General features: G+C 37.8%; 1 protein-coding gene and 1 pseudogene across 1 annotated transcript in view; both read right to left on the bottom strand.

Annotated features, from left to right (window-relative positions):
* The window catches only part of ANK2 (ankyrin 2), a 219823-nt gene that overhangs the window by 167186 nt on the left and 34537 nt on the right, over nt 1–18100 (bottom strand). The window contains exons 3-4 of the mRNA XM_087866401.1: nt 2236–2334; nt 807–905 (exon numbers count right to left, since the gene is read on the bottom strand). Coding sequence (XP_087722527.1) covers nt 807–905; nt 2236–2334 — 198 coding nt within the window. The remainder of the gene's footprint in view (nt 1–806; nt 906–2235; nt 2335–18100) is intronic.
* LOC123793022 (RNA-binding protein 42 pseudogene) lies at nt 10877–16559 on the bottom strand (annotated as a pseudogene).

The raw sequence follows: 18100 nt of genomic DNA, 5'->3' as shown, positions 1-18100 counted from the left end.
TATACCTCTAGAGCCATGTCTACATGATGAATGAATGAACTAAATAGGTAGAGACATTCCTACACCAAGGCCTTCAAAAGCAAGCTGGTGAGATTATCCCAAAAAACAGAGAGGAACACTTTATTTTGCCAATAGCCCCTGTGGCATGGCCTGTGATATCAGAAAGGCTAAAAACTTTCAAAAAGAGAGAGAAGAAATGGATTTATAAAGATATGCACCTCAGTTTCTATATAGATACATAACAGATACCAAGAGTAAAGGTTTGGGCAAAGCAGCATTTTTTCACTTGGGAAGTAGGGATCCAGTTTATTGTTATTACATGCATCACAAGGCTGTGGGTCACGAATTTTTCGGTTTCCTTCAGGAGTTTTGTAAAGTCCATATTTGGGGTGTGAGGTAATTAGTGTGATTCCCACTTTGTGGCAGATTTCCTACTGGAATGCTAATCTTAAAATTTAAGGAGAGAAAATACTTTTATAGCGCAACATGGAACTCGCATAAATAATTCATATTTCACAGATGTCACTGTCATTGTGGAAAAAAACCACTTTATATTCTTTTTTAATGCACTTAGAATGAGAGACCGTGGTTGTCAAATTTTCAGTTATATTAAGAGGGTGATCATGATACATCAAAGAAATAAGAAATATCATTGCATGAGTTAATAAAATAATTGGCTGAAATAAAAAACAGAAGTATTTATAGTAAATCTACCTACCCAACAACTGGCTCAACCCATTAAACCAGTTTCACAGAGCTGTTCTAATTTGAATTCATTTACACAAGAGAAAATCCGAATGTAATACCTGAGACTGGGCGTTAATATTGGCTCCTTCCTTAACAAGAACTTTGACAACTTCTGCTTGTCCAGCCAAAGACGCAATGTGAAGAGCAGTGTTTCCCTTCTGTTTTGGAGAAACAGAATAGAAAACGTTAGAGGTTTCCGAATTTTGTAGAAATCAAATGTATAGGCACTTCCAACTTTGCTGATTCCTTCAAGGGTCATTCTATCACGATAGTAGCCCATCTTGGGAAGGGATAATTGTCTGCCATCAAAACACCGAGCTTCCCCTATAGTGTTTTCCTTTTCTAGCCTTCACAGTTCTGGTGAGGTGTTTAAGAACACAGAAGAGTTCTTATTGAATCAAATCTGGGATTTGTGTGCATGTGCGCGTGTGTGACAATTTATTGCCTATAGTAAACTTGTATTTTGACTTTTCTTTGGAATTGCCAGGGAGCTTCTATTTTTGTTTTTAAATGTCCACGAGAATCGCTGCATATTGTGAGCAGGCAATTATGCCAACATTTTGGCAACTATGCAAGCGTGAGGTGTTAGAAATCCAGGTAAACTGGCCATGTTCCTCATTTTTCCAGCACTCTTTTTGTCTATCCCTGATCAGAATAGTGGCCCAGCTGGAGGCTCTAGGGCCTGCAGCCTCCCTGCATCTCTCACAACGGGATTGTCACACTCCAGCCCTGGTCAACAGGCTGGATTCTGACTGGCTACTGTTTCTCTCCAAATTAAAATTTTACCTTCTAAAGACAAAGATTTGTCACCACTGATGATATTTTTTTTAAATATCTCTTGTTTCTGAAATGATTCTCAAAGACAAGGTTCAAATCTATTTTTGTAAAAGGAATATCAACAACAACAAAAAGCAGCTTCTAGTATACTAAACACCTTGTACAGTTCATTCAAAACGATTCCAATTCTCTACATACACACTTATAGTGACAAAAGCTAATTTTCCCAATAATTCAATCCATGATCCAAAATCGCTCTTCCATTACAGTATGAAAGATTCTATATATTCTCTTACCAAGTTAAATGAATATACTAAAAGATATAACTACTTAATTAAAGCATGAAAATTGCTTGTCCATTTTCACTGAGAAGTTTACTACGTCTATTTACTTTTTTTAGATGAATTAACCTTAGGAAAATAGGTGCTGTTGTCTACAGAGGATTATATAAATCTACTCTCTCTGTGAACCAAAGGAAAAAAGACAAAATATTAGAAACCAGGTGCATAGAATTCTTCAGTCTCATATGTGGTAAATCTCTAAATGAACCGATTCCGACTCTGCAAAGTTTAGTAATGAGTTTCAATTTCAGTTCTACATAGTCAAGAATCTTGGTGTTCCAGTAAACCTCTGCAATATATAACCAGGGAAAACAACTTTAAATCATTTCCTCTGTTCCAAGGAAACAAATTCTCCCAGCATGAATATTACCTTAGTGGCAGAATCCACAGAGGACCCTCTTCCCAGCAGCTCCTGAACCAGGCCCACGTGGCCCTCTTTGGCAGCCAGGTGGAGAGCATTGAGTCCATTCTGAAAGGAGAAGCAAACAAGACTTCAGAAGTTGAATAATGGTTGTGGACAGTAACTGATTTTTATGCATGGATCTAACCCAGAGACTAAACAGACTCTAGTCTCTTGGTTGTACTTTTTCTTTTTGCATTAGCTTGAAGCTATTAAGTTCAGAGAGATGAATTTCCAGTGTTTTTGATGCAGAGGGGAAAAAAGGTAAATATTGATTAGAAATGTGGATTTGGCAACTTTATTCTAACAAACTTTTTTTTTAACTAAGAAATATCTAAACACTTTTCTAATGAGAAAAAAAAAAAAAAAAGAGCAACTCTGTATCATTTGTTGCACCCAGAAATAAATTTCTTTCCAGTTTCTAGAACACCGAGCTTAAATAAATGTTACTTTTTAACAAATGGGAAGGAAATGTCTTTTACATAAAAAGTGATTAAAAGCCATAGGACCATTCTAAGGTAAAACAACTTTACAATAACAACATTATACTTAAAAGACATTTAGCACCATCACTAATTTGCCTTTAGGTTTTTTCCCCCCAAATTTAAAATTTATCTTATAATCTGAGAGTACTTTAATATCTGATTCATATCTATCTAAATTCCTGAAAAATTACTCACCATAGCACTGAGAAAACTCATTGACAATGTTACTAAATATGGTATCTACATACATTATATTGATCTCCCCCAGAAATGACTTAACCAGTCAATCAGGAAGTTTCCGATCAGTACCAATGAGGTAATCTGTCACATGGGCCCTCTCCATTCCCCAAAGAAAGATGATGTAATCTGAATGATAAGACCCCCTGCTTCTTCCCTAAGGGAAAGTGACCTTGCCTGAACATTTCTTTTCTTTTGCTAAGAATTTTCTTGCCCCACCTTCCTTTCTATAAAAACTTTCCATTTAGTACCACTCCTTAGAGCTCCTCACTACTTGCTAGGTGGGATGCTGCCCGTTTCATTAATTGTTTAATAAATCGAATTACATCTTCAAATCTACTCAGTTGAATTTTTTAAAACACATATAAGGAAACCAAATGCATAAACAAATTGCTAGATGGCAAATTTCCTATTTGAGGTCACTGTATATCTTATATTGAATGATTTTCTTATGGAAAGCATTTAGACTTTTGGTTCAAAAACAACGTAATGTTTGTTTTTCTTCTTTGCAAAACATGGTCCTGGTTTTTCAACATTTCACTCTGAGTAGCCAATACAGTCATACTATTGATACATGCATGTCATGGTTTCTATATATTTACTGGCACAAAGTGATAAGAATTAAAGTACTTTCAAAATTTTTTATTCCTAGAAAATTTAGCAAATGACTCAACAATATAACAGAAACTTGAAAAAGATAGTTTTAGGACTCCTGTGTTCTATCAGCATGTAAATAATGTTAACTGCATTAGCTATACACAAATGATTCAACAAATAAAAATTGTTTTCCACTGCCTTCACCAGACCAAAATTGTTTTCTGAGTTATTCAACACCCAGTCTCTTTGGTAACAGGAAGTACTTAATTTAAATAGACGGAAACTACTTCACAAATAGTAAACTCATCCTGACACAATGAAGGGAAAGCAGTGTAATCATAGGGTAGGAATTTTTAAGGAGATAATTAACCTGATATTTTAGAGCCTCTAACTTTACTGATATTTTTTTATCTTATGTATTTTTCAGCATGACATTTGATAAGTTTTCCTAAGTTTCTTACAGCAAGAAATCTTTTACTCTGTGTCATGAGCAATTACATAAATGTTTTTCGAGTTGGATCCGTTATTTCAGTTAGTAAGAAACAAATGTTCCAATCACTGGAAGTTGTGAGATGGCCTAGCAAACTTATATTTATTTATTAAACAATTGTATTTATTTATTTATTTATTTATTTATTTATTTATTTATTTGAGAGCGGGAGAATACATAGGATCAGGGGGCAAGGCAGAGGGGGAAGGAGAGAGAGAATCTCAACCAGACTCCACTTAGCCTGCAGGTCACCTGGGGCTCAATTTCATGACCTGAGATCATGACCTGAGCTGAAACCAAGAGTGGAGCTGGATCCTCAACTGACAGAGCCACCCAGGCTCCGTCAGGAGAACTAATGTTTAAAGAATTTATCATTTTCAGATGCTGATTGTAGGAAGTTGCCTTTCCTTTTCCTCAATTTTTACCTCTGCTCCACCTGAAGTTTCCATCTGAGAGTTTGAAAGGACCTTTGAGACATCTAACCCAGTGATTTACCTAAGACTCCGCCCACCCCATGTCTGACACATAGGATCTACTCCACAAATACTGTTGGATGAATCAATGAATCTAAAGAGAGCATAGAGGTAATAATTTGGTAAAGATGACATTTGCAAATAATCAAAACTATTTATTTTTTTTTAAAGATTTTATTTATTTGAGAGAGAGAGAAAGAGAACAAGTGGGGGTAGGAGGGGCAGAGGGAAAGGGAGAAGCAGGCTCCCCACTGAGCAGGGAGCCCCATGCAATGCTTGATCCCAGGACTCTGGGATCATAACCTGAGCTGAAGCAGACGCTTAGCTGACTGAGCCACCCGGGCACCCCAACAAATAATCAAAACTATTTAATATATTTGAAAGGAAAAAACTTAGCAGTCCCTAGAATTTATAAGCTTTTTATAGATCAGGATTTTTGTCCAAATGGGACTAGAGATGATTGGTTTGGGGATATTTTTTTTCTAGGTGCTTGAGGTCTACCCATAAAACACCTGGACTTATTCTCACTTGGGACTGTCATTGTCACCAGCTAGATCCCAAGATCGGACCTTTCCTGCCCCCCTGCTTGTACCCACCAACCTTTGTCCTACATTTTTCTTTAAGCTCTTCTTTCCAGCTTATCTTTTAACTCAGGCAACTGGAAACTGAAACTACCTCTGGAGCCATCAGAGTGCCCTGACAAGACCTCCAGCTGGCCCAGACCACTCAGACCAGCTTGAGCTTAAGCCCTGACTCATACCTGCACAGGTGGACCATGGAGTGACCTCTAGAATGACTGGCAACTACCTTTACCTCATTATAATATTAACATCTCCACCCAAGGAGGAACATAAGCCTCATTTACATAACATACAATGTGTAAATAGGCATGTTTCCTTAAGGTGCATATACAGCCTTATGCCCGCTTCTACATACCATGACAGGGCTTCCCTATCTAAATATTCATCCTAACCCTAAATAAAAGGAATCCATTCACCCTAACTCAGGGAGTGACAGCTTTGGAAGTTATTTCCCATGATATCCCTATTTGCTGCAAGTAAAGTTTACTTCGTGCGACAACTCCAGCTGGTGTACCTGTGACTCACTAAGGAGAGAACTCAAGTTGGTTCAGTTAAATTTTCTTTTTTCGAAAATCTGATGCCATATAATTAGTAAGTTCGTACTTGAGGGGTAAACAGTTGGCTTGCTCAAATAATAAAACCTTTCCATATATGACTTTCTGTATTGATTCTTTCTTTCTTTCTTTCTTTCTTTCTTTCTTTCTTTCTTTCTTTCTTTCTTTCTTTTTCTTTCTTTCTTTTTTTTTTAATAATCTCTACACCCAACATGAGGCTCAAACTCACAACCCTGAGATCATGAGTTGCATACTCTATTGACTGAGCCAGCCAGCCAGCTGCCCCCCATGTTGACCCATTCTTTATGAAGTTCCTCCTCAAGACTGGAAAAATGGGGAATCATTTTATTTGTCCTTCCGCAATTCTCTTTCAGTTTTTGAAAAACGAAACAAAACAGATCTATTTTTGTTAACTTTTATACCCCATTAGAATTTTCTCATTGGATCACTTTTACTTTTTAGTAATTATTTTATCTGATGTCAATGTTTATTTAACTTAAGAGTTTAACCTGTTAATTGGAATTCCCAGTTGAGGGAACGTGGAGGATTTCCCACCTTACATTCTTCAGAGTCTTTTAACCACCCCAAATACCCTAAATTGAAAGAAGACTTGAATTACCTCCATTTTCACCTCAGTCTATACTTTCTAACTCATTAAGTTCTTTCCAGCTTATCTTTTAACTCAGGCAAAAGACTTGGTGGGCAAAGTACCTGTGATGGGAACTGAAACTAGACCCTCAAACAATACAACTGCCCTGATCTGATGCTAGTGAGACTCTGCACGATTGACCTTGACAGTGACGGACCTGACCTTTACTGCCCATCTATATGCACCCACCAGCTTCTGTCCTACACTTTTCTTATATAGACCTAGAAGTATTTTCAGCACTTTGGAGACAGTCTTTGGGACATTGGTCTGCTGTCTTCTTGGTGCTGGCCTCATTGAAATAAATCCTTTTCTCGTTTCACCCCCACTCATCTCTCTGCCTTTGGATTTTGTCAGGGACGAGTGGCAAAACCTGGTCTATTTAGGATACCCAGAGCCAGGTGCTCTTATACCCTTGCACCCCAGTTACAAGATTTTCCTGGACTAAGCCCATGCCTTCTGAGCTATAATCAGTTAAAAAAGGAGAGAAGGAAGAGAAGAATAAAGCATCTCCTCAATATTTTCAATATTTGCCAGTGATTTCTCTTTTAGTCCCTTAATTTAGTATTTCTCAGTAGCATGTCTTTCTATCCTGTCATGGAAATGTTTTATTATGCAAATCAACAAATAATATGTTTCAAGACTCCCCTTCCTCCCACCCCTGAGAGCCAGTTGTTAAACATTTACCAGCAATATCACTGTTTGCATGCCAAAGTTTCAGCAGTTTTATCTTTAAAAATGTGAACTGGAAAAATGACTCCCCAGTGGTCAATTTCTCTAAGGTACAGTGGCCTGAATCTGATCTTCATTTAGGTCTAAAATTCTACACCATGGGCAGCATGTGGGATCAGTCTACCATCTAATCTTGTTTACAAATTTTGTGGAGTCAAACATTGTTAACTACTCATCAATCCTTTATTGCTTAAAATGGGTGCCTAGACTGGTTTGAAAATGATCTCAGCAGTGGCATTCTGAATATAACTTTCTATTAATTTAAAATAGAAAAGTTTTAGAATTAAACTTTAAAGTTTAAAAGGTGTAAAATTGGGGCACACGGGTGGCTCAGTCAGTTGAGTGTCTGACTCATGGTTTTGGCTCAGGTCATGATCTCAGGATTGTGAGATAGAGCCCCACACTGGGCTCTACCCTCAGCGTGGAGTCTGTTTGAGATTCTCACTCCCTCTTCCTCTCCCCCACTCACATGCTCGTGAGCATGCGCTCTATTTCTAAAATAAGTAAATTGGGGTGCCTGGGTGGCTCAGTTGGTTAAGTGCCTGCCTTCGGCTCAGGTCATAATCCCAAGGTCCTGGGATCTAGCCCTGCATTGGGCTCCCTGCTCAGCTGGGAGACTGCTTTTCCCTCTCCCTCTGCCACTCCCCCTGCTTGTGATCTCTCTCTGTGTCAAATAAACAAAATCTTTTAAAAAAATAAATAATAAAATAAGTAAATACATAAAATCTTTTAAAAATTAAAAAAATAAAAGGTATAAAATTTTCTTCAATTCCATGAGTGGCCAGCTCTGATGTTTAGAGGATTCACAATACTCTTCTCAATTTCCCCTCCAGGTGACCTTTCTCTTTTCATTCTATAGCATCCACTCAGCTGAAAGCTTTAACTTGCTGTAGACCAGACCACTGGAACACAGACTTCTTATTTTCATGTTTTAATAAATATTGACAAAAACTTTTTATTAAAAAAATTGACAAAGCTAAGAAAACACTCTCTCAAATAGAATACAGCTGACACAGTCTAAAAACTTGTAAAGTTCAAATATATATTTAAATTAAACATATTCAGGAGAAACTACCCTAAGGAGGACTCCAATGCCCAACTATTTTCTTAGTTTACTCCACAATTTTCTTTTCATGAATTCAAAATGTAGCTGACCTCATTTTCACAAAACAAACAAACAAAAAAAAACCCATTTAAATCCACAGAACAGGATAGAACATTTCCTCAATAATTGGCTAGCTTTCTTTTCAATCAATTATCGAGATGCTCTAAGTCAAAAGAATTTCCCGATGAAAAAGTACCCTTTTTGGAGATACAAAGGTCTTACTACAAATCACTGAAATAGAGTTGCATTTTATTGAAAACATCGTCAAGAATATGATTAAAAATTTCCATATGAGGTATTAGTTCAGAAACCAAACTGTATATAATATATAAATTGGGTCAACATACACATGTGTCCTTAAGATTTCTGTGATACTAATACTACTGAAACTAGAGTGGTTATAAAGACACAGATGATGTGTGACATTCTAGTTATAAATGCTATAAATTTTTAATCTGCCTTCTTTAAAAATGCAACAAAATTGGGACTATCATATTATTGCTATCATATTATTGAATTAGCTGTTGGAAAGAGAAGAAGCAATTTGCTCTATGCTTAATCTTTTGGTTCTAGAATTTCTAACCAAAAATAGATTTAATTAGCAATTGAATATGTTGAGTAACTGTTATCAGAAAAAGCAACTCAGCATCAACTAGACTTAAACAAAAAATATTTTATCTTATGAATATGAGCTAACATATAAGTTAATCACATTTAAATGAAAAGTGATAAATAATCGCATTCAATAGTACAATTCAGCTAACTCCTAGAGAATACATTTTTCAGTTAACCCATTTTGGCTAGTCCCCAAGGTCATGTTTCTAAAAACCAAATTTCCCACAGGAGGCACACTGACATGCTTGAGCTTACCATGGTCAATTAGGAGCACTGGCTGACATTTCAAAGGATGTTATGTTGTTGTTAGATATTCTTCACTTTGTCAGGTAAAGGAATGAGGAGGTGGACACGCCCAACCAGTCAGATCTCTTTTTTTTTTTTTTTTTTAAGATTTTACTTATTTATTTGAGAGAGAGAGAACATGGACAGGGGAAGGGCCAGAGGGACTAGCAGACTCCCCGCTGAGCAAGGAGCCCATGTGGGGCTCGTTTCCAGGACCCTGAGATGATGACCTGAGCCAAAGGCAGACACTTAACCAACTGAGCCACCCAACCGTCCCTAGTCAGATCTTTTATATTTCAGTGCAAATACAGGGCAGATTCCAGGACTTTCCCAATAGTGCTTCCCCCCCACACACAGTATTTGAGGCATATATCCAAAACATAAAATATTGTCAGTTTCTGCATTTATTAGAACACTCATCATGAGATGACTGAGTTCTGGCCAAAGAGTCTTCTGAAACAATTCGTATGTAACAGAAACAATAACTATTCACTCTTTTAAATTAATATCAGCTTAGACATTCCGTTAGATCACCAGAAAACAATGTACCTAGATTACGTTATCTCTATTCCCTAGAGAAATGGCTTCACTGACTTATAAAATATTACTACATATTTGGTTTATATGTAAAGCGAATATAAGAAATGTCTATTTGAGCAATATTTATACCCTTGTGTTTATTTTATATGGGTTTTCTGGATTGACTATTGATGAGTTCAACGACAGGAAAAAGTTTAGTAACAGGAAAAGCCTCTGCACCTCTTTTTTCTAAACTTTAATTTAGGAAAACTGCATAAATTAATGTGTTTGTCTTTTTCACTAACTTCCAGGCAACACAGAATAAATTCAATATCCATTAGAATTAATTACCACAAGTTCTCTATTCCTCTTTTCCTTGGTTTTGCTTTTATCTTGTTTAGTTTTGTTTTTAATGATGTCACAATCACAGTACATATGAAGGTATGTGTGTGTATATGTTGTGCCACCAAAACATGACTGTAAAACTTCTTCAAAACAGCATTATGCCAAGTGCTTTCCCTGAGTTTGATACCTTATCTCACAGGATTTACAGCAATTATGCTTTGATTAATACGGTTGCTGATGCTAATTAGCTACTCAGTGGCTCAACATACTGACCAACGCTGTGGAAACAACTTAGGTCATAATTTAAAATAATTTAAAAATCAAAAACAGAATCTTAAGAGGAATATCTAAGAATTAATTAAACCGGAGAAACAGTAGCCTAAACAGTGAATTAAATCCTCAGCATGCTTGAGAATAAAAACTGTTGGTGTTATATCTCTCCTAAAGCAAATCTGGAGGAAAATGGATAAACACACAGTAAAAATAACAACAACAATAACAAAAACAGCAACAACTGTATGAGACATTGGAAGAGCGTCTTGTCATTGATTGGAAATCTTTCCTTTTAAGGTTGTTAAAAGGTTAAATGTTTCTCATTTGTATGCAACTGACCGAAATTGTTTTTCTCTTTCTTTCTTCCCTTCATCTTTCTATTTTCTTTTTTTAAATACAGTGCAGTCAACTGCAGAAATAATAACACTGTGTTGGGAATAAGAAATGCAATCAGGTCCTTGCTCAGCTCCTAACCAGATGTGTGACTTTGGGCAAATCACTTAACCTCTCTGTCCTCTAATGATCTGATCTATAAAAATGATGATAATGATGACAATGAAAATGTGAAGACAACAATAAAGAAATAAACATTTATGAGCACCAGTTGTGTGCCATTGTTTTAGCCTTTTTTTTTTAATGAATGTAAATTTATTGAAACTGGTTTGGGGGAGGATGTGTGGGTGAATAGTTGGGGGTCTTCCAAAGAGAACTGTGGAAAGGAGCCAACCCCCAGGAGGGAGGGAGAAGGTGCTTGGCCACAGACCCTATCTTACACCCAATTTCTTCTCCTTCTGCTTCTTGCACACCACGTCCAGCTTCCAGTCCTTCCACCTGCCCCGGGGCAGCTTGATGGGGCACGAGCTCACTACTTCCCATTCATCTCACGCCTGGCGTGCCCATGGTCTGCGCATAATTGCTGAAGGCCTTGAAAGCTGACTAACCCTTGGTCTTGCCTCAGATGTGTCGCAGATCACCTTAGCCTTAAGAAAGGATGGGAAGTGGCTGAAGATACGTGCCAAGATGTCATCATTCACCTCATTGGTCAGATCCCCACAGAAGATGTGGAAATCATCTGCGTTCCACTCCAGCAGGCTAGGATTCTCGCAAGTGCCGAACAAATGTAGCCTTTCAACTTCTCTGGCTTTCTTTCCTTCTTGTCCTTACCCAGGGGCTCTGGGACCCCCAAAGCCATGAGGCCAAGGCAAGGGGGCCAGGTCCATGGACTTAGTGACAGGAGTCCAGAAATGCACAGGGTGGGTGGTAGAGTTCCTTCCCACACTCCTTCTAGTGGGAGGGGCTCAGGCTCATGCAAAAACATGGACAGGGCCACTGGCAGGATAAGCCCAATGACTTCAGGACCAGCTGGGGTGCCGCCTGCCTCCATAGCAACCAATGTACACTAGTCTTCTCTAGCCCCGCTATTGCTGTCACCACGCCTCTTCCTTCTCTTTCAGGCCCAATGCCAAGGCCTAAGCCCAGCTGCTAGGGAGTTGCTGGCCCTTCCAGTAGAGGCCTCAGAGCAGCCATAGAGATGGGAAATAGGGAGCCAGCCATTGGGGGCAGCATCATAGGGGGCCCACAAGGACCTAGCAGGGTGGCCCACAGAGCCAGAGGGGGGGTGACTACATGCTACAGAGGGAAGAACATAATCTGCTCTCTGTAGTAAATGGGAAATGAAGGCCAGATGCAGGATAGGGGTCGTCTGAGAGACCACAGCTACATGCCACAGGAACAGGGCTTCCTGAGCCCCTGGACTTCCCAGGTGACTCCAATCACCAGGGCAAAAGGTAAGTGAACCACTCACCATGGGAGGAACCAAGAGTCCACTGGATCTGCTGGTATGTTTTGGTCGCAATAAATGGGCGAATCACAGGAGCTGCTGGGACCTACATGGGTACTACCATGGGGACTTGGGTACAGTAGGCACAACAGCTGGGATTCTGGTTACCAGAACCTTCAGAACTGACTGCTCAACTCTCCACCTCCATCTCCTTCAAGCATTCCTTGTTGCTCTTGTCTGGGATGCCCGTGCCAGTTCCCAGGACTATAGGTCTGCCTGCACCTGGGAGTCCCAGGGCTGATGCTACCAGCTAATGTTGCCACAAACTGAATGGGAACCCACCAAAGCAGGCTACTACTGATAAGTCCTTGATATTGCTTTATGTAAATTAACGTTGATAAAATAATATGAATTTGAGTCTTTTGAAACAAACAACAAATATTCATTGAGCTCTTACGAAAGGGCTTGTAGATCTGTGAGTCCAAGGCAAGGTATCACCTTTGATTCAACAACTTTTGGAATAACACTATTTCTGAAGAATACCATTAAAATGACCATAGCAAATAGTTAAAAAAAAAAAAAGTATCTTAATGTTACTTTGAAACAACCATGTGCAAAAATTTGGGAGGTAGGGAAGGGGCAAAGGGAAAGAGAGAAGCCCAAGCAGGCTCCACCCCTAGCATGGAGTCAGAGCAGAGCTCAATCTCACAATCCTGACATCATGACCTGAGCCAAAATCAAGAGTCAGATGCTCAACCAACTGAGCCACCCAGGTACCCCAACCATATGCAAATTAATCAATCTTAAAGGGCAGATATTATTGCTTAGCACTTCTATTAAATTTTTATAAAGCAATTTTATAACATTATTTACAATCAGATTTTACAGTAAGCTGTATTCACCATTTCTCTTGTTGATTTTATGAGCTATTTTGCCCATTGACTGCTTTTCTATGATCATATAAAACTAGTGCATGAAACCCCAGGTAGAACAGATAGCCAATAAAAATTTTTAGAGAGCCATTCAAGTGTTATTACATTTCTGGCACGTACAGAAAAGAAATAGAGTAGTTCATCTGGAAAAGTTAAAGAACAGATTCAAGAAGGTACAGCTAAACATACGCAAAGGTTAAATGCTTGCATCAAAATCCATTAAGCTGTTTTGCATCTTAGTACAAATCCCTAATCAACAAGTGTTTGCCACGAACCCACCAAGTGCTCATCTCTAGGTGCTGGGTTCTAAGGGAAAAGCAAAGGACATGTGACATATTTTCTGTTCCCAAAGAGCCCCAAGATATTTATCATTAAACAACTGAAAATCACCTCTGTGCTACATATACTTGTTTGTGGTTTTTTTTCAAATCTCTGGCTATTCTACTTTGCAAATCTTACATGTTGAGTTAAGTGTACTCCAATCTGTCTTATGCACATCAGAAAAGTACAAGTAACTTATATAACTTTCTTAATTCTACTAAAATGTAAATATTTGGAAGGAGACTATTGAAATATATAAATTCTTAAAAAATATTAGAAGAAAAAGATGGAGAGCAAATGGGGACAATCAAAGGGTAATAACAGAGAAAAGAAAGTGAAACCTGACCCCCAATCTCCACCCCACCCCCACTCTGAATGGGGCTTCTGTGTCAGAGATGTCTTAAACCAGGAGCTCTTCTCAAGAGGAACTACATGCCCACATATAGAGATACAAATAATGATGAAATATGATTTATAATTTCACACTTCCATTGGCATAAATGACATCAGCAAAAGAAATTATCTATACATGGAGAAAAAGAATTCAAACTCAAAACAAAAATAACCTGTTTATATATCCCCAACCCAATTTTCACTCCTTACACCCAGCCATAATCTAGCTGCACCTTTCCCACCTCTTCCATGGTGGTTGCTCTTAACTAAGAGTACTCACTGTCATGGAAGTAAAGATTCATTCAGTTTTTATGAAGACTGGGAACAACAAAGCAAACAATGTGTCATCTTTGTCATACACCATTTAACTGATTTTACCATGTCTTTAGTTGGCCTCCAAAAGTTTTTAATTTAATCAAGTAAATCAAACTATGGATGACCCATGAGAAGACTTGTTTTACTAGTTAGTTATTCTCAGATCTTCAAGGCTTTCTTTATAATTCCAAAATGATGAATGTTTAGTAAGGTATTTGCTAATTTACAATGAGGCTTGGAATTTGGTAGCTCATTTATTTCATAGGGAAAATGCTTAGAATAAGACTGCTTTATCATTTTGAGTGGTGCCTGGGTGGCTCAGTCGGTTAAGGTTCTGCCTCTGGCTCAGATCATGATCCCGGGATCCTGGGATAGAGCCCCCACCGAGCCCCCTGATGAGCTCCTTGCCCAGTGGGAAGCCTACGTCTCCCTCTCCCTCCTGCTCCCCCTGCTTGTGCTCTCTGTCTCTCTCAAATAAATACATAAAATCTTTAAAAAAAATAAAATAAAAACTTAAAAAAAAAGAAAGAAAACATTACTTTGTAAAATCCACTTTTTTTTTTTAAGATTTTATTTATTTATTTGACAGAGAGAGACAGCCATCGAGAGAGGGAACACAAGCAGGGGAGTGGGAGAGGAAGAAGCAGGCTCCCAGTGGAGGAGCCAAATGTGGGGGTCAATCCCAGAACGCCGGGATCACGCCCTGAGCCGAAGGCAGACGCTTAACGACTGAGCCACTGAGGCGCCCCTGTAAAATCCACTTTCAGATCTCCATGTCATCTATGATCCAGGGACACCCAGATATCTATAGTGCTTCTGGCTAGTTGCTCCTTTTTTGGCCACCGGTCTTTCTCCCCTGTCCAGCCCCATCAAATCTTTCTATCATATAATCCCCAAAATACATAGAATGAATTTAAATATGATGATGATGAGCTAGCCTGGAAGAAAGAGTTCTGAAAATTCTTCAAAATCTTACCAAGATCAAGAGGGATGAAGAGGTTACAGGGGCTGAGAAATAAATACATGATGAATGAAACAATGAAAAACTTAATGACATACATATCATTATTATATTTTTTATATTTTACATATATCACATTATTATATTTTACAGAGAAGACCCTAAAATGCTCAGAAGTGATTTGTCTCAAAGACCCTCACCACTAAAAAATGGAATAGCAAAAATCCAAACTTGATCTGATTCACAAATTCGTGTTTTTAAGCTAAAATAAGTTTTAAAGCAAGTTTCAAACTGTAGGTCACAAAATCTATTTAATGGATTGCCAATCAACATTTTAAAACATAAAGTGGAATGAAGAAAAATGGAATGCACTGTGGATGAGCAAGTGTTGATTTTGCTTGGAGTTTTTGGTTGTTTTGTTTTAGTTTTGGTGAAACTTCACAATACACATGCATACCTGCACACAGGTATGTATCAGAGAGAGAGAGAGAGAGAGAGAGAAAGTGTGCACACACGTGTTCTAGACAAAACAAAAAACAAAAAACAAAAAACAAAAAACACAAAACAATAAAACTAAGCAGGGTTTGGCAAGACCCAAGACATGAGGGCATCTTGGGAAAACTCTTTCAGACCAAATAAGTAAAAATCTGACGTTCACCAAAACCATTCTAAGAGAGCATTGGTTTCTATGGTATGCTTATTTGAATTTTCTGAACTTAATCATTCCTATTTTACATGAGTGCTGCGATGCAAACATGAAGGATGATGATGGGACAAAGGAGAGTTCTTCACTTTGAGAACATGGGCGAAGCCGCCGCTGCACCACGTGCACATCCGGGGCTGTGACGGGGGCGTGGCGCACTGGAGGCAACGTGAAACCCGAGTTCCTAGCTGCTCTCCGTTACTAGCAGCACTATTTAAAGTTTCTTCATTAGTAAAAAGGGGAAATTTCTCACGGTACTTCAGATGGTTATTTTAAAAAGAATATAAAATAATGTAGGTTTATGCTATTTTGAATCTATAAATCAATATACGAATGTAAAATATGATTTCCTGGTTAGGTGCTAGAAGTAATAAATTCATATACTCCTCACTCCTGTTTTCTAGCACTGACATTTGGTTTAATATGATGAGTTGAATTGAGCATTTTTGAGTCAAACATATCATGTTTACCTGGGCTAGAGAAATTATTAAGTCGTGCAGAAATGATTTACCTAGGAAGCAGACGGGAAACGAATCCATTCGTAATCATCCTTGTTAATAATTCAAAGAGCTGCTATTTTATGACTGAAAGCTTTAACTCTCCTAATTTAAATGTTTTCACATAGTCTTATTTCTTTGGTTAAATTTTCTGAGAAATAATGGATAAATTATTTCTTTCATTTTTGACTTCACAGGTGCTAAAGCAAATCAGTATAAGAAGCTCAAAGGAAGAACATTATTTGAGCTACTTATTATGATAGTCATGGGTTAAAGAGATTTAAATATTAACTTTAAAAGTTGGCAGCAAATTATTTAAATAATAGCTAAAACTTATTATAACTTATTCTTAAGTGTCAGTCTCGGTTCTAAGCTTTTAATTCCATTAACGCACTTAACCTTACATTGAACATTATGAGTTATGAACTACCTGGTGATTCCAGCTCAGAACCCATGCGCTTAATCCTTACAATTGAAAAAAAAAAATCTATGGGCCCAGCATTATAATCCTATTTAGCTTTCTTCAGACTTCAATTTCTCATTAATTCTATTTGGTGTTTTGTGGAATAGGAAATATCTCAGTCTCTCATAATAAGTCAGTAGTTAAGTAGAAAAATTATCCCCTTTCTAGACATAGAATGTCCAAATGTGTCAAAATTAGAAAGGAATTCTATAATGCATTCTAACTGTTATTATCATACCCATGTCAAGCTTAGCTAGGTTTAATGTAAAGTAAAAATGAAGGAAAGGGTTTAGATCGGTTGATCCCTTAAGTTTCTTACAGTAATAAAATTCTGTGGTTCTTAGAACAGATGACAAGTAATGAGAATATAATTTCCAGAAGCTTTTAAAGAAAATAACCAAGAGAATAAATCTTGTCTTTGTGTATGTATCACTGACTCATTTAATATTTCAGTCAACTCATCTTGAAAGAGGGCATTAAAAAACTTGGATTTTCTCCTTTTAACATAGAATTTATCAAAACCGGTAAGCAAGGAGAAGGAGTATGTATCAGAACCAGTCGGTAACCTTCCCCCCCCCCCCCAATGAAATGGAAGAACTCCCTAGTGCTGCAGCCTGGAGTGGATGTGCCTCCAGGGGCCAAGGATGAGACTGAAGTAAGAGAGGGAAAGAGTGGCAGGATCTCAAAGGGAAGGAAAGCAAGAAGGGAGAACAGAACCTAAAAAAAGTTCCATAGCTAATTCCAGTATGTGCCCTAGCCTCCTAATTCTCTTTCTCTTTCTCTCTCTCTCTCTCTCTTTTTTTTAGATTTTTTATTTTTAAGTAATCTTTACACTCAACATGGGGCTTGAGCTTACAACCCTGACATTAAGAGTCATATGCTCTACTGACTGAGCCAGTCAGGTGCTCTTCCATCCTCCTACTTCAAAAGAGGCACAAGTGAAGAAACAATTTTGTACAAAATATTAAACTCAGATAAAAACATGGTACAGAGTTTAAACTTAATAAAGACTACAGAATGCTTAAATTCAAAACAAAATAACAATTGAGTATCAATTATTCACAAATTAAAACATCTACTGAACATTTACTGTATGCCAAACTGTGCTAGGAACCAAGTCTACATTTCAAGGTACCCATATAAAATAAAAGTCCAGTAATATTAGAGAATTACCATGACTTCTAATTTTCTCCCCATTTTTACAATTTTAATTAAAAATAAGCCAAATTTGGTGTTCTGGACCCTAAGAGAATATGGGGAGAGTGCGGAAGGAGCCATCAAACAATAAAATCGGCTTTAGGAGTCTTCCAAGTAACACACCATTACTCCGCTTTCCATCATTATAAAATGATTCCTACAAACTGCATCTCATATCAATTTCAGGTTTGTCTAAGACTCACAAGCTGGCTTAGTTTATCCTCTGACCAATCAGCAAGTTTGGTTCTTTTTCCAATTTATTGCATTTGTGTTCTCTGTTTATCTTCCCAGCAACGTTTATCATGGGTGAGAATCAAATTCTATTCACCTTTGTAA

This window comes from Ursus americanus, chromosome 13 (assembly GCF_024610735.1).
Source record: "Ursus americanus isolate L20-20 chromosome 13, mUrsAme1.1.p, whole genome shotgun sequence".
Classification (NCBI taxonomy): domain Eukaryota; kingdom Metazoa; phylum Chordata; class Mammalia; order Carnivora; family Ursidae; genus Ursus; species Ursus americanus.
This window is presented reverse-complemented; position numbering and strand designations above follow the sequence as displayed.